The 25,051-nt window shown below is 38.8% G+C and overlaps 1 protein-coding gene across 1 annotated transcript in view; it reads left to right on the top strand.

Moving 5' to 3' along the window:
• The window catches only part of UHRF2 (ubiquitin like with PHD and ring finger domains 2), a 96,077-nt gene that overhangs the window by 24,635 nt on the left and 46,391 nt on the right, over nt 1-25,051 (top strand). The window contains exons 4-5 of the mRNA XM_062208274.1: nt 9,527-9,745; nt 23,724-23,833. Of these exons, the coding sequence (XP_062064258.1) occupies nt 9,527-9,745; nt 23,724-23,833 (329 nt within the window). The remainder of the gene's footprint in view (nt 1-9,526; nt 9,746-23,723; nt 23,834-25,051) is intronic.

Here is a 25,051-nt window from a genome sequence, read left to right as displayed (position 1 = left end):
CGCTGCGGCCGGCGCACCGCGCTGTTCCGATGGCAGGAGCCAGGTGCTTCTCCTGGTCTCCCATGGGGTGCAGGGCCCAAGCACTTGGGCCATCCTCCACTGCACTCCCTGGCCACAGCAGAGAGCTGGCCTGGAAGAGGGGCAACCGGGACAGGATCGGTGCCCCGACCGGGACTAGAACCCGGTGTGCCGGCGCCGCAAGGCGGAGGATTAGCCTAGTGAGCCGCGGCGCCGGCCCAGATTGGCCTATTTCTAACTTATGGGATTTCTCCCAGGTTGAACATGACACGGTGGTTTTGAGTACTTTCTGTGTCTTGGTATATAATAGGATGCTCCAGTCCTGGATTCAACCTTTTTTTTGTTTTTTTAAATTTTGGGCTAGAATCCAGCAGTCCTATGCATAGTCACAGTAGCAGCCCCAGGACTTGGCCCCACAGGTAGTTAGAGGGGAGCCAGTGAAGCCTGTGTTCCTGAGGGGGGAGCAGAGGCAGTGTCCTGGGCCATTCAGTCTGTAGTCTTCTGTTCCCTCTCTGGCACCATAGTGGACAGCAAAGGCTTCAACCTTTTGCTTGAGGAGCCCAGCTACTTTTACTTAAAATAGCAGTGGTATTGCTTAGTTGGAGATGTTCATTGGTACTTGTTTTATTGTGTTTCTTGGTCTTTTCATTGGACAGAACTAGGAAATACTTACATATACCATGAAGTTTAAATTTAAAGGATTATAATTTAGTTTCCTTAATTTTATTTTATTTTTTTCCTACCCTGAAAATCATGGTTCCTGAAAGTATTACCTCTGATTTCCTTTATCCTATTCATATGGTAGTTTTCAGACTAACAGTAGTCATATTGCAAACATATGATTACTGAAGCTTTTGAAAATTTTTTATTCTTAGGAAATACTTCATTTGGGCTTAGTCAACTTAGTGTGTTTTCGAATCACTTGTTCCTCTCTATAGTTGTCACCAATTTTATGCTCTCATTTTTTTTTTTCCTTTTTCCCCAGAAACCTTTTATTTAAGGTATACAAATTAAATGCATTTCATAAATACAATTTTAAGAACATAGTGATTCTTCCACTGTACCAGCTTTCCCACTCACTATCCCACCCTTCTTCCTCCCTCTCTTATTCCCATTCTTATTTTTTACTAAAATCTTTTTTCAATTAACTTTATGCACAGAAGATTAACTATACTAAGAGTTCAATAAATGGTATATTAAGAAAAACCCTGTTCCTTAACGGTTTTTGACTTCTTCTTTGACCCACTGTTCATTCAGGAGCTTGTAGTTCAGTCTCCATGTATTTGCATATGTTCTGGAGATCCTTAAGTTGTTGATTTCCAGCTTCATTCCATTGCAGTCAGAGAATATGCATAGTATGATTTCGGTTTTTTTGAATTTTCTGGCACTTGGCTTTATGGCCTAGCATGTGGTCTATCCTACAGAAAGTTCCCTGTATTGGTGAGAAAAATGTGTATTCTGCAGCTATAGGATGGAAAGTTCAGTAAAGATTTATTTATGTATTTGGAAGTCAGTTATACAGAGAGAGAGAGAGAGAGGTCTTCCATCTACTGGTTCACTCTGCAATTAGCTACAACAGCTGAAGCTGTGCTGATCCAAAGCCAGGAGCTTCTTCTGGGTCTCCCACATGGGTGTAGGGGCCCAAGGACTTGGGCCATCTTCTACTGTTTTCCCAGTCCATAACAGAGAGCTGGATCGGAAGTGGAGCAGCCGGGACTCAAACTGGCACCCATATGGGATGCTGGCACTGCAGGCGGTGGCTTTACCTGCTGTGCCACAGTGCCAGCCCCATTCCTTGCTGATTTTTTGTCTGGTTCATCTAACTTTATTGCTGAAAGTACGCTATTGAAGTCCCCTGTTGCTATTGTATTAGCGTTCATGTTTTTGCTTTAGATCCCTTAACATTTCTTTTAAATAGCCAGGTGACTGTAATTAGGTGCACACATGTTTACAATAGTCACATTTTCCTGTTGAATAGATCCCTTAATTATTACATAGTGCCCTATGTAGTCTCTCTTAACAGTTTTTGTGTTAAAGTCTGCTTTGTCTGATATTAGGATGGCTACATCAGCTCTTTTTTGGTTTCTGTTAGCATAGAATATCTTTTTCCATCCTTTCACTTTCAGTCTGTGTGTATCTTTGTTGGTGAGTTGGTTTTCTTGTAGGCAGCGAATAAATGAGTTTTGTTCTTTAATACATTCAGCCAGTCTGTGTCTTTTAACTGGAAAGCTGAGGCGATTTACATTCAAGGTGACTATTGATAAGTAACAACTTGGCCCTGCTATTTTTCCATAAATATTCCTGTTGTTTTCTTTGGATTTCCTTTGTATTTTTACAGGGAAAATTTCTGCCTTCACATTCTTTCATAGTGATGGCCATGTTCCTGTGTTTCTGTGTGTATCATGTCCTTAAGCATCTTTTGTAAGGCTGGACAAATTCTTTCTTTTTTAAAAAAAAAAAAAGATTTTATTTTTATTTGAGAGATAGAGTTATAGACAGTAAGAGGGAGAGACAGAGAGAAAGGTCTTCCATCTGCTGGTTCACTCCCGAAATGGCTGCAACAGCCAGAGCTGTGCCGATCCAAAGCCAGGAGCCAGGAGCTTCTTCCAGGTCTCCCACGCGGGTGCAGGAGCCCAAGGGTTTGGGCCATCTTCTTCTGCTTTCCCAGGCCATGGCAGAGAGCTGGATTGGAAGAGAAGCAGCCAAGACTAGAACCAGCACCCATATGGGATGCTGGAGCTGCAAGCAGAGGATTAACCTACTGTGCCACAGTGCTGGCCCCTGAACAAATTCTTTCAATTTCTGTTTGTTATGGGAGGTCTTTACTTCAGTTTCACCCATAAATGAGCGCTATGCAGGTTATAGTATTCTGGGTTGACAATTTTTTTTTTTTCTCTTAAGACTTGGAATATATCTTGCCATTGTCTTCTAGCCTGTAGGGTTTCTGAAGAGAAGTCAGCTGTGAGTCTAATTGGAGATCCTCTGAAAATAATCTGGCATTTCTCTTGTGCACATTATAGAGTGTTTTCTTTATTTTTTACTGTAGAGAGTTTGACTACAACATGTCGTGGTGAAGATCTTTTCTGGTTGTGTATATTAAGAGTTCTATGTGCTTCCTGTACTTGGATGTCCCTTTCTTTCTCCAAATAAGTAAAGTTTACTGTAATTATTTCACTAAAAAGGCCTTCTAATCAATTCTTTCTTTCCACACCTTCAAGAACTCCTAAGACTCATGTTGGATCGTTTGATAGTATCCTGTAGATCTCCAGCACTGTTTTTTAATTTCTAATTTCTTCCTTTGTTTTTGGTCTGACTGTACATTTTCCAGAGATTTGTCTTCTAGCTCTGATATTCTTTTTTCTGCCTCGATGAGTCTGTTGTTAAGGCTTTCCACCACATTTTTTATTTAATCTATTGAATTCTTCATTTCTAATATTTCATTTTGATTTCTCTTTAAAATCTCAATTTCATGGGAAAAATGTTCATTCATATCATGGATTTCTTTAATTCATGGATTTGCTTCTGATTACTTCTAAGTAATGTTATCAAATTTTTGCATTCCTTTTCTGGCATTTCTTCAATTTCTTCATTTTCACATTCTAGTATTGAAGTGTTGTTGTGTTCCTTTGGAAGCATCATATTGTCTTCCTTATTGTTTCTTCATTTGCATTTATTTTAAGGCATTTGTGGAGATACTTGTTGGTCCTCCTCTGCCCCCGTGATGGCTTTTTTCTTTGGATTATGCCTCTGTGGCTTAGTAGAGTATCTGCTGTTCCAGTGAATACCCAGAGACATGTGCTGGATGTGGACTGGGAGCTCTGTGCAGTGCTCCAGAGGCAAGGGAGTGTTCAAGGTGATACCCGAATTGGGCTTGATTTTTTTTTTTTTTTTAAATCAGAGGGCAGGTTTCATTTGCTCTGATGGTGTAGTCTCATGCTCATGTCCTCTCCTCCAACGAGACCAATGCCTGGTTGCTAGCCCAGTGGGTATAATGTCCATTCATGCTTCCACAAGAGCCACACAAAGGATCAGTGCATTCCTTAGTGTAAGCATGGATCCTGCAGAAATGACCCTCACCAGGGAATTGTGGAGCCCCAAGCGTGTGAAGCCACCAACAGTGACTACCTGAAGACCCAGCCACACCTTGCACCCTCCCACATAGCCACAGTGTTTTCACAGTCCCAGCACACAAGGCTCCCACAGTCTTGAGTACCCAGGCCCCTGTCAGTTCTCCCAGCCAGACTCAGGCGTTTCCTCTCTGCTGGTTGCTATATGGACACAAGCTGGCACAGCTGTTATATATGTCCAAAATGGTGCCTGCTCTCTCTCGGCTAGTTACAGGATGCCGGTGCCGGGTAGTTGGGAGGAAAGAAATGTGCCCCCCCTTCTTCCTCTAGGTTGGCAGATAAACTGTCCCCCAAAGGGCTCCTCCAAGCCAGACTCACAACAGGCTCTTCACATAGCTTTATCGCCAGTGGCTTGGGCTACTGCTGTTTGGTCTCACCTTACTCTCCAAAACTGGTGCTGAGGCTCTGGGCTGCTTGGGTTCTGAATTGTATGCATCCATACCCTCCATGTAGATCCACAGTGTCCTTCTAATTTGCGTGGAGTTTTCTCTGCCGTTTCCTCCCTAACTCTATGCTGAGATTGCACTCTCTCCACTCTTTTTAAAACTATCTTCCCTTAGACTAGAGCAATAAGCCCCTTCCCTATTCCGCCATTTGGTCTCTCCTGTGTGCTTTTGTTTCATTTTGGTTTTAAAGATTCTGACATTTTGATGATTTTGTTTTATAGTTTTGTGAAATGTTACATAGTTCCGTGTTTAAATCTCCAAAACAAAGTACACTAAGAGAAATTGAGCCCCTGTCCTGGTGTTTGTACTCAGATTTACACATACATACATACACTTGATAGAAAATAGCACACTACACATATTATCTGCATCTTGCTCTTTTGAGTTAATGTATTCTAGAGATCACTCCATAGCATTTAGTTTTCATTTTTTGTAGGAGTATAATTTTCCATTATATAATATTACCATGTTATCTTAAATGGTTTCCTATTGTGAACATTTGATTGTTTCTAGTTCTTCTGTTACAAATAGTGCAAATTTTATAAGTGATATTGTGTATGTTTAGGATTGAGTAGTAGACATGGAATGCGAGTCAAAAAGAACATGTGTAAGTAATTGGGCTGACTATTGCCAGATTCTCCTCTGTGAGCAAAGGGCACAGCTTTGTATTCATAGCAGCAATATCTGAGAGTACCTGTTTGCCCACGGTCTTATCAACAGATTGTTATCAAACTTCATAAAATTTTAAGAAGATCAATATTTTAGAATCTTCACTTTGGCATATTATGGTAAAGATTGAGAAGTGTGATGCTAAAGACAGAGATGTGCTGGGCTTTGGCAGTAATCAGAGAAATTGAGATCATAACTAAGTGGGTAGAGTTACATTAAAGAGGTGTTAGTTAACACAGCAGATGAGAAATAAAAGAAAAAAACAGATGTTAACAGAATATTTTAAGGGGGACTTAGAATGGATGGAAGCTTTATAAGAGGAACTGAAGTTTGAGAGGGTAAAGGGTCTCTTCTAGCAAATACTGAGTTCCAACAGATGGTAGAATTTATTTGACTGCTTTGACTTTGAGGTACAATTGAATATATGAATCTGAAAAGTCAGGGTAAGAGTGGAGCATTGGAATCATCACTATATAGGTGTTAAGATATGTATAGACAAAGATGCCCAGGAAGAGAATATTAGGTAATATCTGAGCACTTGACATGTTCTTGACTTTAATTTTATAGTTTCTCTTCTATATTTGTTTGTTTCTACAACAATTGTGTTAACATCTCTGCCTAGAATTGGAAAATATACACTTTACTTTCATGACTTTCATTTCACAGACTTACTATATACATATATGTGCATATGGAGTGTATATGTGTAATCTATAAAATTCTGTTCTGAAACTGTACGAATTTAGTTCTGGTGCAAAAAATAGCTTCAATTCTGTTGCTCTGATACAGGAAACGACTTAATTTGACTAATCTCTGTAAACACAATATATAATTTAAAAACTTTCTCTAGGTACTCTGTTTTCTTCAAAATATTTTCATTTGGGTATCTAGCTTTGATAAACAAGAAAGGGAGAATTTCTTGCTGTTGAAATATGCTTTTAATATGTTATTTTAAAAACATACAGAATGATTATGTTAAACTCACATTACAGTAGAGGAAGGAATCTCATCTAAAATAAATTTTCCATCATACATTTCCTTAAGAATATTGATACAGGAAATGAATATCCAACTTTAGAATTAGAAAAGCCCTAAAACACCTAGTATAATTTCCTTATTTTATAGGTTGAGAAAAATGTAACTATTTTTCTGACCAAACCTTGTGAAACAATGTGAGCATGTAAACACCAGATGTTAGGTTAGAGACTTTTTTTTTTTTTTGACAGGCAGAGTGGATAGAGAGAGACAGAGAGAAAGGTCTTCCTTTTTGCCGTTGGTTCACCCTCCAATGGCCGCTGCGGCTGGCACATCGCGCTGATCCGAAGGCAGGAGCCAGGCACTTCTCCCGGTCTCCCATGTGGGTGCAGGGCCCAAGGACTTGGCTTATCCTCCACTGCCTTCCCAGGCCATAGCAGAGAGCTGGCCTGGAAGAGGGGCAACGGGGATAGAATCCGGTGCCCCAACCGTGACTAGAACCTGGTGTGCCAGCGCCGCAAGGTGGAAGATTAGCCTGTTAAGCCATGGTGCCGGCCAGGTTAGAGACTTCTAAATTTAATTTTGGACATTAAAAATAGTATCAGAATGGAAGGAAAAGAATATAGCTGTAGACTTGACTTTGGATTTGCCAGGTTCCTTCTTTAGTTTTATTTCTTTGTAATAATGACAAAATATTGACTACATTTACTTACCTTATCATATACTATTTTAAGCACTTTAAAGGTTTTCTTGTTTTAGTTTTCAAAACCAATGTGTGAGGTTATTTATATTGGATACATTTTATAGTTGAGGAATAATCACAGTTTTAGTGACTTTCCCAGGGATATATCATAGGAATAAGCTGCACTGGGGATCTAAACCTAGACAGGCTGAAAATAGAATACTGTGAGTGAAGATATCAGCATGATAAACAGATTCAAACCTTTCACATGAGTTGAAGGAAATTAATTTTTTTGATAGAGCTGGTGTTGTGGTGAAGTGGGTTAAGCTGCTGCTTGTGATACTGGCATCCCATATCAGAATGCTGGTTTGAGTGTCAGCTGCTCTTCCCTTCCACCTTCCTGCTAATGTGCCTGGGAAGGCAGCAGAGGATACCCAAGTACTTGAGTCCCTGCCATCCATGTGGGAGACCTGGATGGAGTCCATGTTCCTGGCTTTACCCTGGCCCATCCTTGACTGTTGCAGCCACTTGGGGAGTGAACAGTGGATGTCTGTCTCTCCCTCTCTCTCACACTCTGCCTTTTAAATATACATACATTTTAAAAGATATATAAATAAATAAAATCTAAGAAAAGCTTATTAGAAGAGAAGAAGATTGAGGATGACAGACACTTTTAGAGTGGCAGAGGCTGATAGATTTTTTCAAAAGCTAGTTGAAGAGAATCATGATAAACGGGCCAGATAGTCTCTGAGGTCCTTGCCAATCTGAGATTGTTTTTTTACCCCTAATTAACTAAGACAGAGACTTGATTAAATCAAGTGATTAATTAGAAATCCCACATAGGATTAGGATCTATTTATTCTAAATGAATTAGCTATATTATGAGAGTCCTAGGCTTGCATAGTTCTTTCTTGATTTGAAAGAATCATGACTACCTAAAAGAGCTGCTTCCAACTTCAAGCTCACTTTGATTTTGACTAAATCATTCTTGGTTGTCTAAGGGTTAAAGGTTTCTTCCTTTGTTCTCTACCTTGTGAATACTGCCACACAAGCGTATGATAATTAATTACTCCTGTATTCCTATTACACAGTGTGTTCTCAACCTTGGAAATTACTGAGAGGATTTAAAAAAGATTGCTGGACTTAGTTTCCAGACTTGCTGACTCAGGATCTGAAATAGAGTTGAAGAATGTGTTTCTGACATATTCCAAGATGATGATGGTCGAGGGACTACATATTCAGAATCACTGCTTTAATAGTTTGCCTACCTCAGTGGATTGTGATGGTGGTGTTTGTTTTTGTTTATTTGAAAGAGTGACAGGGAGAGAGTTCCCATCTGCTGGGTCACTCCCCAAATGCCCGCAACAGCTGAGACTGGTCCAGGCAGGATCCAGGATCTAAAAACAATCTAGACCTCCCATGTGGGTAGCAGGGACCTGATTTGAACCACCAACTACTACCTTCCAGGGTGTGCGTTAGCAGAAGGTTGGATCAGGATCCAAAGAGGAGGTAGGACTCAAACCTAGGCACTCCAGTATAGGTTGCAGGCATCCAAGCAGTGACTTAACCCACTGTGCTACAACACCTACCCCAGGTTGAGTTTAAGGCAGGAACCAGATGTTACTTATTTCTTTTTCCCTCTACTACATAGCAATCTATAAAGGCAACAGATGTAAACTTTATGGAAGCCAGTGTGGACTGTAACATTGTTGTATTTGACCCGATGATACCCAGAAGTTAGCTTTATTTCCTTTAAGTTTGTTCATATCTAAATTTGAACCGAACCTAAAGCTTTAGAAGGAATAAAACCAAGATTCTGGTACAATTCTCTTACATGGTTCTACTTTCTAATAAATAGAAAACTTGGGGTTTGTTTTACATTGCTAGGGAGATTGGGTATATGTAAGAATCTTTCTCTTCCTGGGAATATGAAGGCTATTGGAACATGCTAGCTTCATGTTCTTATTATGCATGAACTAAATGACAGAACTCAATAAGCTGCTTACAAGGTCAGGGAGAAGCTAACATTGAGTACTATGAAAATAATTCTTAAACCTGGGTTAAAAACATATTGAGCAAAAAATTTGTTTTTACCAGTCTTTTACCCTCTGCCCCCTCCAATGAGTGTCTTACTACAACTTTAAAAGAATTGTTTTACTCTGGGAATTAAAATCATGACTGTTTATCATTTAAGTGTTATTAAGAAAATAATCTCCCATTCAGAATATCCAGATTATAGTAGAAATACTTGCCTGAGTAAAAATGCCACATAAAGTCAGTTCTATAGAAGTACTGTATAACCCCCTCAGATATGATCTTGAACATGGGATTAACACTTCTGCAAGCAATGAAGAGAATCACATGTCTAAGGCTTAGGGGTAAAGACAAGAGTTCATGCTCACATTTAAGAAACCAATCCATATGTTATCATAATGCAGGTGAGAGGCCAATAAGAAATATTCATATATTCACTGTTTAAGGCTGTTGAAACCTTTACATTTTTATCCTTGATGATTAAGGAGAAAATTAGGTTTTAATGTACATTGTATATAATTTTAGTTGGTGGTAATCATAATCTTTGTTCTGTGGTTTTTTCTTTCTCTCCTCAGATATCCAGAAAGTGGTACTGTAGAAATGAATGTAAAGGATCTTCGACCACGAGCTAGAACCATTTTAAAATGGAATGAACTAAATGTTGGTGATGTGGTAATGGTTAATTATAATGTAGAAAATCCAGGAAAAAGAGGTTTTTGGTTTGATGCGGAAATTACAACATTGAAGACAATCTCAAGGACCAAAAAAGAACTTCGTGTGAAAATTTTCTTGGGGTAAGACTCTCCTCACTGATGCCATTTAATTAATGAATTAATCAGGGAAGGTGAATTTTAGGTGTTGAACACATATCCCTTTGTTTAAAAAAAAAAAAAGATAACTCTTATGAAAGGTGGAAATTTCATACTGTAGGAGAGTATTTTTTTTAAAGATTTATTTATTTATTTGAAAGGTAGAGTTATAGACAGGCAAAGAGAGAGAGAGAGAGGTCTTCCATCCGCTGGTTCACTCCCCAGATGGCCAGGTGGCTGAAGCCAGGAGCTTTTTCTGGGTCTCCCACGCAGGTACAATGGCCCAAGGACTTGGGCCATCTTCCACTGCTTTCCCAAGCTGTAGCAGAGAGCTGGATCAGAAGTGGAGCAGCCGGGACTCCAGCACCCATATAGCAGACAGCAGCTTTACCCACTACACCACAGCACCGGCCTCTGTAGGGGAATATTTTTATACATTCTTGAGAATTTTTTAAAATGAGAATGGCTTAATTTTTCATCTCTTTTCAAGTTTGGAGTTATTTGAAACAATCCTGGAAATGGCTATTTTATTGGAGAAATCGTTACTTATAAAATTCTTATAGATCAAATGAAACATTACATAAGAGCATTTTTTAAATTATTATTTATTTGAAAGATAGTTTGCAAAGAGAGAGAAGAAAAGACAGAGTTCCTGCATCCGCTGGTTCACTCCCCAATAGCTGCAGCGTTCAGGGCTGTGCCAGGCTGAAGCCAGGAGCCAGGAGCCTCCTCCAGATCTCCCACATAGGTGCACAGGCCCATGGCCCCCCAGCCATCTTATGCAGTTTTCCCAGGTGCATCGCAGGGAGCTGGATCAGAAGTGGAGCAGCTGGGACTCAAAACAGTGCTCACATGGGATGCTGGCCATGCTGGCCATGGTGTAACCTGCTATACCACAGCACTGACCCCTATATAAGAGCATTTTAATAGCAATAATTACTATTGAAGATCAGTGTTGATGTACTATAAATGGATGACAACCTAACAGCTATCTGCTGGACTTCTAAGACTAGCTGCAATTTTCCTTCATAGTAATTTTCTTCAACAAAATTAATAGAATTTCAAATGCAAAAAGTCCCATGGAATATTAGATCTTACTATTTCCATTATTACTTCTTTGAGATGTTTTCCCCGTGATACAAAGTCCTAGGCATTGTTTCAGTTACCTTCTTACACTTAGGAAAATACCCCATCTTTGTGTCTGCCTTTTCTGAATTGAGTTTATTTGCAGAGTTATCGTTAGTTTACTTTTTAAAAATGAAAATTCCTGTAAATTTGTTTCCAGTTCTTTATTATAAATAATACTTAAGAAATGATCGTTATGTATGCATTTTATGCATACTATTTCTTTATAATGATTTCTTAGGTTTGAGCATTGACCTTGACTGTCCTCTTTTACATACGAGAAACTTAGATCTTTGTCAAGTTCTGGTTAAATGGATTAGTGACACAAGGTGACAAATCTGGGAGTAAGCATCTGCTTATGGTTAAAAATATAAAGCAAAGGAGGTAAACCACAGTCTGCTAGCCACCTGTGTTTGTAAATTTTTTTTTAAAACACAATAGTTCCTTACTGCCATTAATCACCTATGGCTTTTTGTGCTCAACAGCATTGTTAAATAGTTATAACTTTCTATACTAATTACTATCTGACCCTAATGGAAAAGTTTTGCTGATACCTGAAATAAGGAAAAAGAATGTGAGTTACTGAATGAAACTTGTATTTTAGAAAACAAATTTCAGAACTTTCTACACAGACAAGTGTGAGTCTAATTCTGAATTCTAAACAACTTGACATTTCATGACCAAGAAAAAGAGAAAGCAATCTAAATAAACTGCTGAGCAGGGAACCTTGCAATGCACTTGAGTGTTGGAAGTATAAAAAAATATGCATGCCCAGTAGGAGGGTAACATAGTATACTTAAAAGTACTGAACTAAAAATGCTTGCTATAGAAAAGAAGTTCCCCAAATGATTCTCAAAGTGGGGCACCCTGACTTTAAGGACTAGAACTATGATTTAGTGAAAATTATGGATAGACAAATACTGATTTGATAAAACGATGTGACAGCTATCCAAATAGTAAAACACACTGTTTTATAAAATGCTTTTTATCATTTATGATTTTACTAGAAGTGTTAGGAACATAAGAGCTAAAACAAAAAGTGTAACTTATGGGTGGGATTTTTTTTCATAACTAGAAATCTTTTTGCCTCATTAAAGGAATGGGTAAATACGCACAGTGAAATAATCATGGTAAGGTATATGGCATTAGAGTTCCATTGTTCTGGAGTCCCATTCACTCTGAATTTTGTCAGACTTAAGTTCTGCTAATCAGATGGCTTTGATTTGCATTTCCTTCACTATGAATGGAGTTGAGAACCTTTTCCTATAGTTATTGCAATTTGAATATCTTTTCTGAGCATCTGATTTCAAACTTTAGTGTGCTGTTTTGTTTTTAACTGAGTAGTCTGTCTTACTAGGTTTTAGAAGTTCCATTTATGGAGACTAGACCATTTCAGTTGTATAAAACAAAAATATCTTTTCCAGCTCTAGCACTATGTTTTTTCTTTATGAAGTTTGGATATAGTTTTCTTCATTTTAACGTAGTTGAAGTTATTAAAGTTGAAGGGAGTTTTTGTGCTTTTATGTTGTACTTAAGAAACTTTCCTATCCAGAGATCATAAAGAAACTCTTTTATTACCCAGGTCATCCTTTCTTGTTCTTTAAGTAGGCCTTATATCAGGATACTTTATTAAAAGATAAAGCTTTATGTTAGTTCAAAAAAGTGTAATCCATGTATGTATGTATTTCTTCATAATATGTACTGCTGTTACTTTTTGAAGAGCCCTTATATGCATGAATTTCAAAAATTTTGGGCACCAACATGAATTTTTATTTTAGTTCCATTTCCATGAACTTTTTGAGATACCCTCATATGTTCTTAGCTCTGTATATTTTCATCTGAATTTTCTAGTCATCTTTTTTCTTACTGGCATCATAGGAATGCAAGAAGCTTTGGTCTTGCTTCCAGTAGCTTTTTTAATTTTACTAATTTTAATTGTTTGGGAATGTCTACCATTATAATCTGAATTATGACATTTTTGTTTTGTCTTTTCTTCATTTTTGATGTCTTTCTCTTCTCTTTTTTCACCATTTGGGCCTTCTATACATTGTTGAAAAAAAGTAGGGAGAGCTAGCATCTTTTTTCTACCTCCTGATCTCCAGGACAAAACTTTTAAAATTTTGACATAACTATAATGTATTTCATAAAATTCATAAAATAACTTGGTGAATAATTCTTTTCCTGTCTTATAGTAGTTTGTGTCCCCTTCTTGAATGTTTGGTAGGACTTTTAAGTCCTTTATGACTGAATTTTCTTTGTGGGAAGGTTTTCTAAGGTTGATTAGATTTCTGCAATGATCATTGGACTATTCCTATTTTCTGTTTTATTTTTTTTTTAAAGATTTCTGTATTTTATTTAAAAGGCAGTTACAGAGAGAAAGAGAGAGAGAGAGAGATCGTCTGTCTGCTGGTTCACTCCTCAAATAGCCACAACAGCTTGCTCTGGGACGGGCAGGAACCAGGAGCTTCATCCGGGTCTCTGATGTGGGTGCACAGGCTCAGGGACTTTCCCAGGAGCATTAGCAGGGAGCTGGAACAGAGGCAGGACAGCCGGGCCTCGAACTGGCACTCATATGTGATGCCAGCACCACAGGCAGCAGTTTAACCCACTGTGCCACAGTGCTGGCCACATATTTCCTATTTTTAAAAAAATGTTCTAAATTTTTAAAAAATTTGACAGGCCTGGGGAGACAGAGAGCTCCTATTTGCTCGTTCTCTTCCCAAATGCTCACAACAAACAGAGCTGGACAAGGCCAGCTAGGACCCAGGAACCCATCCAAGTCTCCCATGTGGGTCTCAGGGACATGTCACTTGAGCCATCACTTACCCCCTGGGTCTACATTGGCAATAAACTGAAATCTGGAGCCAGAGCTGGTGCTACATCAGGCACTCTGATGTGGGAGGTGAGCATTTTAACAGCTATGCCAAACACCTTCCTCTCTTTTTGAACTGCAATTTAATTATCTAGAAATTTGTCCATTACATCTAAATTTTTAAATTTGCCATAAATGTATTTATTAGCCATATATTTTAGGTGTATTTTATCTACTATGATATTCCTTACTTTATTCCTGAATTTAGTTAGTGACCTTTTGATCAATCTCATCACAGGTTTATCACATTTGTTAGATTTTTGCAAAGAACTAACCTTCAGCTTTAATCCTCTCTATTGTATTGAAGGTGCAAAGGAAGAAGCAAATAGAGGACATGATTTTTAATCTGCCCTGGAGATTTGATAAGGGAACTTGGAGTTAAAGTTCATGCTTGTTTCTATTTTTAATTTGTGAGTACCAAAAAGTGAATATGCTTGAACTGTGTAATTCTAGTTATCAAATACAATTTTTAAGTTGTCACTTTCTGTTTGTATTTTAGCTTTGAAGAAAAAGCACAGGTTTGGAGTCTAAATACCTTTTTCAAAATAGTGTGTCTACTTGCTATTTCAATAAATATTGTATTTAATACCATGTGAAGTTATATAAGTTTAAATACTCACAAGTAAAGTTGAATTTGAATCCTGTAGCAAGAAAATTTAACCTTACTAAACTGTAAGTATGCTTGCTTTACTTACAGTGTCATTTTTATGAGATTTCATTTATTTTCTAAATTGTTGCATACTTATTCTTCATGAAGTATTTTCAGTAATATCCTTATCACTGAATATACCACCATTTTCACATAGTACATATTTAGTGTCTGTATAAAGTTATATCTCAGAGTTCCCTGTGCTCCAGCCATGCTGGCCTCCTTGTGTTGCTTAATCATATAAACATGCCCTTGCCTCAGAGCCTGTGGTTTTGGCGTTCCCTCTGCCTGGTCCCACGAACACCACTTGGCTTGCTTTGTCACTTGTTTCACTCTTCTGCCCCACTGTCACTTCAGAGTGGCCTTTCTTAGTTACCCTCTGTAAAATCACACATTGAGATACTAGGCATAGGTTACCTGAGTTCATGTTTACCCTTTATATCTTCTTTACAGCATTTATTATCACTAGGCTTTTCTATATTTCTCTTACCCAACTTGTATTTTCTGATTGCTGTTAAATGAAAACCACCAAAAATTAGTGACTTAAACAATAAAACATTATTTTATAGTTCTGTAGATCTAAGAAGTCGTAAATGAGTTTGGATCTCACTGGACCAAAATCAACAGGGTTTGTTCTTATTTAGACTCTTAGGGGAGAATCTGTTTTCTTACCATTTTAAGCTCTTAGAGGCCTTTTGTATATTCCTTGGCTTTTTGCCTCCTTCGTCCATCTTCAAAGACAGAGTGTTGCATCTCTTTGACCATTCTTTTATAATTAGATCTCCCTCAGATTATCTTCTGCTTCCTCTTCCACTTTCTTTCTTTCTTTTTTTTTTTTTTTTTTTTTTTTTTTTTTGACAGGCAGAGTGGATAGTGAGAGAGAGAGACAGAGAGGAAGGTCTTCCTTTTTGCCGTTGGTTCACCCTCCAATGGCCGCTGCGGCTGGCGTACCACGCCGATCCGAAGCCAGGAGCCAGGTGCTTCTCCTGGTCTCCCAAGCAGGTGCAGGGCCCAAGGACTTGGGCCATCCTCCACTGCCTTCCCGGGCCATAGCAGAGAGCTGGCCTGGAAGAGGGGCAACCGGGATAGAATCCGGCGCCCCAACCGGGACTAGAACCCCGTGTGCTGGTGCCGCAAGGCGGAGGATTAGCCTGTTAAGCCACGGCGCCAGCCCCCTCTTCCACTTTCAAGGTCCCCTGTGATAACATTGTGCTCACCTGGATAATCCTCCATTCCAAGGTTCTTAATTATATCTGTAAAGTTATTTTTACCATAGAAGATAATATACTCACAGGTGTCAGGACATGGAATCCTTTGGAGCCCGTTATTCTATCCATCATACCAGCAGAATGTTATTGCATGGATTTTTTGTTTGTTGTTATATGCCAGGTACTGTTCTAGGCCCTAGCTGTAATAGGTTTTGGCAAGTACAGAATGTCATAGATTCTGAGAAATTTAGTTTTTTGTTTATTAAAAGCTCTGTAAAATAAATGAGTGGTTAAGACACCAGCATCCCACATTGGAGTATTGGGTTCAATACCTGGCTCTGGCTCCTGACTCCAGCTTCCTGTTGATGTGGAACTGGGAGAAAACAGTAATGGATGGCTGAAGTAATTGTGTTCTTGTCACGATGTGGGAGCTATGGGTGGCATTTCCAACTTCTGGCTTTGGCACAGCCCAGTGCTGACCATTGTGGGTATTGTGGGTCATCTGGTCATGCCATTCAACTTTAAGATAGATTATGTGCTTGAACTTTTTTAGATCACACAAGGTAGTATAAATTGAAATCTGGCAACCTATGAGAAACCTAGCTTGTACTTCAGTTCTTAGCAGATAAGTTTTTCTCCTTATACTTAGCTATAATATTTTTTAAAAGATTTATTTATTTATTTGAAAGGCAGAGTTACACAGAGGAGGAGAGGCAGAGAGAGAGAAAGAGAGGTCTTCCATTTGCTGGTTCATTCCCCAGCTGGTTGCATTGGCCAGAACTGTGCTGATCCGAAGCCAGGAGACAGGAACTTCTTCCGGGTTTCCCACATGGGTGCAGGGGCCCAAGGACTTGGGCCATCTTCGACTGCTTTCCCAGGCCATAGCAGAGAGCTGGATCAGAAGTGGAGCAGCCAGGGACTTGAACCAGCACCCATATGGGATGCTGGCACTGCAGGTGGTGGCTTTACTCCCTACGCCACAGCGCCAGCCCACTTAGCTATAATACTGAAGCAACTATGTTTACTTTCTTTCTGTAATCTGCAAGATATTTTATTTTTCATTATCTTTAACTATGAGAACTGTTAGATGTCCCAGCTTTATTTTAGAGTCCTTCTTAGACACCTCATCTCAGATTCTTTTCTTTCTTAAAATTGTATAATGTGTTGTATCCTTGTCTTCTATTTGGTGTCCCAGCATTATTTGGGGATTCTTAAGAGGCCAGTTTCTTTTTTGGTAGAACCTAAAATAATGTTTTATAATATTGGTTTATTAGGGTCAATAAAATATATTTCTTGAAGGAATAACAAGACTTTATTAACGTGTTTTGGTTATGAAAGATGACTTCATCAGTTTTGTACAGAAGAAATGTCTGTGGTGAGCCTATAACTGAAATATTGGATAAATAAAAAGTTGATTTTTAGCTTTGAAGCTGTCTGTTTTTGTGATATTGATTGAATCACATATAGAATGTGGGGGACTTGATGGTTTCGGGTAGGGTGGGATCAGCCTTCTTATCTAAAATAACTGGAATAGCCAGATCAAATAATTACCTCCTTGGAGTCAACAGAATATCAAGGAGACTTCTGGGGCCTAGGACTCTGGAGAAGAAAGAACCTCAGAAGGTAGCTGGCTTTGTAGTTGTATTTTGCCTGGGGGAATCTGGTAATTCTGTACACAGTATAAAACCTAGTTGAGAGCACATAGGAGCAGGTTAGAGGGGTGGAGGAGTATAGCAGAGTCTTTATCAGATACTTAGGATGTCTTAAGTGTATGGCCTGTTTTTGTCTTGGGATTTTGGCTGATGAATGGGCTTCTGCTGGGGCAGGAGGCTGGAGATATAAGTGAAAATCAGAGTGAAATTTTCAGTAATCTTAGAAAGCAAACATTAGGTTTGGTGTTTAATAGTGAAGTAACTCCACAGAATATGTAGCATTTTAGTTTGAAAATTGGATGACTGAGTCAAACAAGATTAAATCTTGACTCAACGTAGTTGCTGATTAAAATGTTAAACCATTACAGTGTCTTCCTAGTGGAAGGAAGGTTTACCCTTTTTTACATAAGGTAACTTCTGAAGACACTGTTTTATATACACTGTCTGCCATGGAGCCCAAAATACTATGATGTCAAAAAGAAAGGAGCATGTAATCAGGAAACAGAAGGATAAGCAGCAGTAGAAATGGACTCGTGATTTGGATAACTCAGATTATCAAAGAGGGACTTTAACTGTGGTTAATATGCTCCAGAAGATAAATGAAATGTGGATTTCAACTGAGCATTGGAATCTATAAAATAATCATAAGGGGTGTCTAGAATTGAAAAGTGAAGTAAGAAACTAAAACATTAGATTGACTTGACATCAGGTAGCAACTGCAGGAGACAGGGTTGGTAAAATAGCAGTTAAGTCAATGAAAACAGCTGACATTGGAAAGCACATAAAAGAATATTAGACATAGGAACTTGATAAAATGTCTAATTATGTATATTTGGAGTTCCAAAAGAGTGGGATGAAAATACTGAAAACAGTATTTAAAAATGAGTGCAATAGCCAGAATTCCCCAAAACTTACAAAAGGTATCAGTTCACATCAAGAAGTTCTGTAAATTTAAGCAGGATAAATACAAAGAAACATGGTGGCATATCATGAATAAGGCTGCTGAAAACTAAATATAAAAACAAAAGGAAGGAGACTGGGTTTTCATCAGAAACAATTTGAGCTAGAAAACAGTGGAATGGGATGTGAAAACACTGGTTTGAGAAAAATTCCCAACTTGAAAATAGATTTCTAGTTAAAATATTCTTCAAGAATGAAGCCAAATTAGTGATGTTATACGAAACCTGAGAGAATTCATCACCAACAAACTTGTACTGAAAAGAATTCCAAAAAGGAGTTCTTTCAGCAGCAAGAAGGCAGTCCCAGATAGAAATATGGAGCTGCAAGAAGGAATTACGAACAGTGGAAACTATTCACAAAAATTTAAAATATAATAGTGAATTTTGAAAAACATGAAAACAATTAAAAGTTTATTTTGGGGCCAGCACTGTGGCATAGCAGGTAAAGCCACTACCTGCAGTGCCAGCATCCCACATGGGCACCTGTTCAAGTCCCTGCTGCTCCACTTCCGATCCAGCTCTCTGCTATGGTCTGGGAAAACAGTATAGAAGATGGCCCAAGTCCTTGGGCCCCTGCATCCAAGTTGGAGAACTGGAAGAAGCTCCAGGCTGCTGGCTTTGGATTGGCCCAGCTCTGGTTGTTTCAGCCATTTGGGAAGTGAACCAGCGGATGGAAGACTCTTCCTCTCCCTACCTTCCCCCACCTCCACCTCTGTCTCCACCTCCTTGTAACTCTGCCTTTCAGAATAAATAAATCTTTTTTTAAAAACTTTATTCTGGTGTAAAAGATGGAACTCATGCATAGTTTATTGATTTATTTGAAAGGCAGAAAGACACACACATACTGCTCATCCACTGGTTTATTGCCTAAATGCCTGCAACAGCTAATGCTGGCTTAGGAGGGAGTGGAGACAAAGATGATATGTGAAGTGATGGGGTTCCTGCCTCCCACGTGGGAAACCTGGGTTGAGTTCTCACCTCTAGTTTTAGTCCCTGGTCTGGGGTCATTATAGGCATTTGGAACATGAACCATTAGGTGGGAGCTTGCTCTGTCTCTCAAAAATTTTTAAAAATGATCAGGATTATAGGAATATGGAGGCAACATGTACTTTTATTTATCTTTTTGAAGATTTTTATTTAAGCAACATGTATTTTTAAACTCTTTAAATGTCCTTATAAAAACATAGACCAACTAAAATATCTAATCCAAAAATTCATGTGCAATATCAACAAAAAAGATGGTCCCCCTAAAATTCCAAAATAGCTGGTGTGAGAAACAGTACAAAGCTTCAAGACTTTTATCTGTAGCTCTGCAAGAAGAAAGAAAAAGTAGCTACATAAATATGTAGTGAGTCCAAGAACTCCAAGATAATAAGTTAGTGTGGTAATTTCAGAATAGTAGCTATGGTAGCTATTTTTCAAGGTGACCTTCAGTGATTCCTGTTTCCTAATACACATCTTTACATAGTTTCCTTTCATATTTTAGCAGGATGACTCTGACAGATAGAATACAGTTGTGAAAAGGTAGCTTCCATGTTGTCACTCTTTTGGGTCACTTCCAAAAAGTTGAAACCAGCTGTTTATCAGGCTTTTAGCCTATAATTTTTCCTGTAGTCTAACATTTAGACAACACTACAGCTTCATGAAAGATTTTAAGCCAGAGTCAACCCCAGCGAAGCTGCTACCAAATTCCTGACTCATACAAACTAAGATAGTGGGGCCAGTGTTATGGCATATCAGGTTAAGCCTCCATCTGTGACACTGGCATCCCACGTGGGCACTGTTTTGAGTCCCTATTGCTCCACTTCCAATCTAGCTCCCTGCTAATGTGCCTGGGAAAGCAGCAGAAGATGGCCCAAGTACTTGGGCCCCTGCACCCACATAGGAGACCCAGGTGAAGCTCCCTGATTTTGCGTGGCCCAACCCTGGCTCTTGCCACCGTTGAGGAAGTGAACCAGCAGACAGAATGAATTTCCCTGTCTGTCCTCTCCGTATAACTCTGCTTTTAAAATAAAATAAATCTTAAAAAATAAAAATAAAAAACCAAGCAAGTTTTTATTTTTAACTGCTTCTAATGACTTATTATGAAACGATGGATAATTAATATAGTGACTTAAGCTGGAATGAGTATGAATCCCATTTTGGATAAGTACAGTTTGTAGTGTTGTCTGAAGGGATTAGGGTCCTGTGAATTCTTTTAATTAGCTAAAACCCCTTTCCAGGACAAAACCCTATATTGAGAAGAAAATAATGGGCATAGAATCCAAGCTGAGTAGGACAGGGAAAATAGAGATAAAGGGGAAATTATCCAGATTTAAAACAAAACAAAACAAAAAACAGCCAGGAGGTTTCAGAAAGTAAGCTTTCATGGTGTCTGGCCGAGCCTGGACGATTGCAGGCTTCTGGGAAGTGAACCAGTGATGGGAGCTTTGGGTCTGTCTCTCTGCCTCAAATAAATTATAAAGTATTTCTACATTTAGAACTAGGATTAAGTGAGAGACAATAATATATAAGATTATGTCTTTATAATCTGACAATGTAGCTATCTTGTAACTTTAAATGGGGGAAATATATATTTAAACGTTTATTTTCAGCAGTTATATAGGCAGCTTTTGAGAATATCTTGCATGTAATGTGACTGTGAGACAAAAGAAGTATTTCTAGTATTCTAATTTAGGCATCTCTGGTACCTTGAAATCCAGAATCTACTTTTATATACATATGAAAGTAAGTACTCTTTAATCCTGAATTTGAACACAAAGCATTAAATGAGGTCATGAAGTTATTTTGCTTGAGTGTGTGTAAAAATATGTTCAAATTTTATAACATCTGCTGAAAAAGCCTATGAACACCAGTGAACCTAGTAACAATACATTTTCCCGGTGCTTAATTGGGGTCCTTCAATACCATTTCCCAGGGCTGTCATTTTGGCCTAGTGGGTTAAGCCACTGCCTGCAATATCGGCATCCTATATAGGTGCCAGTTCAAGTCCTGGCTGATCCACTTTCAATCCAGCTCCCTGCTAATGCAACTGGGAAAGCATCACAGGATGGTCCCAATGCTTGGGCACCTTCCCACCATGTGGGAGACCCAGATGGAGTTCCAGGCTCCTTCAGCCTGGCCCACCCCTGGCTATTGCAGCCATCTGGGGAGTGAACCAGCGGATGGAAGATTCTCCCCCCCCCCCAACTCTGCCTTTCAAATAAAGTTTTCGGCACACCTGGTTCTAGTCCCGGTCGGGGCGCTGGATTCTGTCCCGGTTGCTCCTCTTCCAGTGCAGCTCTCTGCTGTGGCCTGAGAGTGCAGTGGAGGATGGCCCAAGTGCTTGGCCCTGCACCCCATGGGAGACCAGGAGAAGCACCTGGCCCATGGCTTCAGATCAGCGCGGCGCGCCGGCCACAGCGCACCGGCCGTAGAGGCCATTGGGGGGTGAACCAACAGAAGGAAGACCTTTCTCTGTCTCTCTCTCACTGTCCACTCTGCCTGTCAAAAAAAAAAAAAAAAAATCCCATGGCAGGGAAAAAAATCGGGTTTGTGGGAAATAGGACTGCAGACTTGGGGGTAGAAAATATGCAACATGAAACATCTTGTCATATCTGTAACAAAAGAAAGGTCAGAAAGGCTGCTCAGTTCTTGTCATGAGGATTTGAGAGGGCCAGATGGAAGCTCCTGTTGGTCAAAGATGAGGTGATTTGAACATTGATAAAATAACTACAGTGGGTTGAAACATAGGAGTATGTTCAAATTCATTAGTTCACAGTAACATAAATTCTTACTGGTCTGCTTGTGTTTTATATCTATAAAACTGCCAAACGAGCGTTTTGTCTGCCTTTCGTAGATACCACTAGTTGATGAGGTTCAGCTTCTCTTTATAAAACTGTTCCAGCAAGCAAATGAGAAGGGTTTGGGAGAACTGAAATAACATTTTTTCAGTCTCTTAATAAATGCAAGCATTGAGCATCAGTAGTTGCTTGTCATGATAGGAAAAGAGATAATTAACTAGGCACTAAGTTGGCTGATCCAAGTTCCCCCCCCCCAGAAAAAAATTTTTTTTGACAGGCAGAGTGGACAGTGAGAGAGAGAGAGACAGAGAGAAAGGTCTTCCTTTTTGCCGTTGGTTCACCCTCCAATGGCTGCTGCGGCCGGCGTACCACGCCGATCCGAAGCCAGGAGCCAGGTGCTTCTCCTGGTCTCCCATGCGGGTGCAGGGCCCAAGGACTTGGGCCATCCTCCACTGCCTTCCCGGGCCACAGTAGAGAGCTGGCCTGGAAGAGGGGCAACCAGGACAGGATCTGGCGCCCCAACCAGGACTAGAACCTGGTGTGCTGGCGCCGCAAGGTGGAGGATTAACCTGTTGAGCCACGGCGCCAGCCCCCAAAATTTTATTTACAAAACTAGACACTGAGCCAAGATTTTGACCTCTACTCTGGATCCAGCTACCAATTTATGATACAGATGGCAGAAGAAACTACATTCTGTAGATGCAAATATTAAAATCAAGACTGAGAAACTATGGGACAAATGGTTAGGATTTTCACAAATTGCAACAAAGGAAGTGATTGTGTGGGAACTACAGATTAGAAACTTTAAGACATGGTCTTAACCGTACCATATCCTTAGGGAAACAGGTAACAAGTCTGAAGAAATTTAAGACAACTTTGTAACTCTTGGAAGGAGGTGAAGTTGTCATTGAGAGTGTGTGGGTGTCAAGAGCGTCAGAGGTAGCTGACCTTGCTGTCTTCTGGGGATTACAAAGGATGTGCACCTTTTAATTGGCTAAGCTATCTATTTATGCAGTTTTCTACATTTGTGTATATTTTACACTAACTTTGTAGAAGAAAGGGTAAAAGGAAAATGCTACCCCTTCAAAAGGCTTTTTGATGTAGAATGCATTACTAGAGATAAAGACACATTTTACAAGACCTAGATTTCTTAACCCTGGATAAGCCTAGTAAAATAGCTTCAAAATACAAAGCAGAAGCTGACAGATTAAAAGGAGAAATAAATGTAACCACAGTCAGAGTAGGAACCTTGCAGAAGCATTTGCAGACAGGTAAACATTGAGTCTCTGAAGATACAGTGTAGTATTTGAGAAACTAACTTTCTGTCTACGAAGTCATCTTATTTTTGCCCAGAAGTTTTTCTGTGGTTATTGGAAATGTTTAAATATTTCATTTTCTTCTGGTCTTTAAACTTACAAGACAGTAATTTCTCACCAAATAATATAAGTAATGAAGTCTCATAAGTAATAAAATCACTGAAAAAGTGAATATTTTTTTTTTCCTGATACTGAAGTTACACTTAACTTTGAACATTAACTAATCACTGTTGGGCTTTTCCTACTATTGAAAATGATAGTTTGGAGTGAATGAGATAGTTATAATCTCAATTCATAAATAGATAAACTTCAGTGAGTTTCCAAATTGACTTTTAAGTATCATTTACAAATGGTTTATATGTTGCTGCCAGAAGTTAACTTTTCTTCCTTTTTTAAACAGGGGTTCAGAAGGAACATTAAATGACTGCGTGGTAATATTTGTAGATGAAATCTTCAAGATTGAGAAACCTGGAGCCCATCCTCTTTCATTTGCAGATGGAAAGTTTTTAAGTATGAATTTTTCTTTTGAACTTAGGCTACGTGTATTGTATGTGATTGAAATTGCTTTTAACTGACCGTGAATAACTTGCAAGGAAGTATAAAACTGTAGATGACACTGTTTAATTTTCAAGACAACAGTTTTGAACTTAGATCCATATTAGTTTAGTAATTTATCTCAAATGATAAAATTTTGTTCTCAAAAATATATTCTAATTTTAGCATTTTATTGCCATTTTCATACTGTTTCCTCTAATACAAATTTTGTCTAAAGGAAAGACTCATTTCAGTAATTTTGTAGCCATCAAAGATTAATTTTTAATAACAAAACTTACTTTTATTCTAGTGGAACCTGAGAATAGTAGTGCTGATTGCCCTTAAATTTTTGTCAAGTAACAAATGAGCTTTATTTATAGTTGTTAGAATGCAGCCCTATCTCTTCATATAATAGATTCTGTTTTTGTTATTGCACAGTTGATTACAGAAGTAGGATTAGAGTCTAGGTCTTCTTCATTCATAGTTCAGCCTTTTCAAATATGTCACTTAATGGTGGGGATGTGTATTCTGAAAAATGCTTTATTTGTGATTTCTTTGCTGTGGAAACATCATGTGCACTTAAACTAAGTGGCTACAGTATCACTAGGTGATATAACCTTATGAGACCTCTGTTGTATGTATTATCCAATCATTGATCAAAACGTCCTTTTGTGGCACATGACTGTAGTTTGGTGTCTTATGCTCTCTTCTGAATTTTCTGAGAGCAGTCCATTTATTTATGCCATTTGTCAAGTCTAGTCTGGAAAAGAAATGCTTGAGACTAAAGAGTGCAGACTAGCCTCTTCTTACCACAGTTTGGATATGATTAGAAAAAATAAGAACATTAACAGATCAGTGAATAGATTTCCAGTCTAAGCTATTCTCATTTTTTTGAGTCTGTAATCCTAATATATCTAGATTTGAATTAGAATAAAATGCAATAAAAAACTAAGATCACCTGAACTTTTCTGATGTCTTCCTTCTACTCTATCCTACCCTCGGAATACCTGCATAAATTAATTCTTCTCTCCTTTGCCTAATGCTAATCATGATGTAGCTATACCTTTGAATTTGAGTGTAAAGAAGTCATTTCAGGGCCACACTGCCAGTGGTCAGATCAGTCTCTAAATCAAAACTCTAAATGTGCCTTTGGAGTTTTGGGTCTGTTTTATTTTCATTGCTTATATGTTATCT

Source organism: Lepus europaeus, chromosome 12, assembly GCF_033115175.1.
Source record: "Lepus europaeus isolate LE1 chromosome 12, mLepTim1.pri, whole genome shotgun sequence".
In the NCBI taxonomy this organism is placed as follows: Eukaryota; Metazoa; Chordata; class Mammalia; order Lagomorpha; family Leporidae; genus Lepus; species Lepus europaeus.
This window is presented reverse-complemented; position numbering and strand designations above follow the sequence as displayed.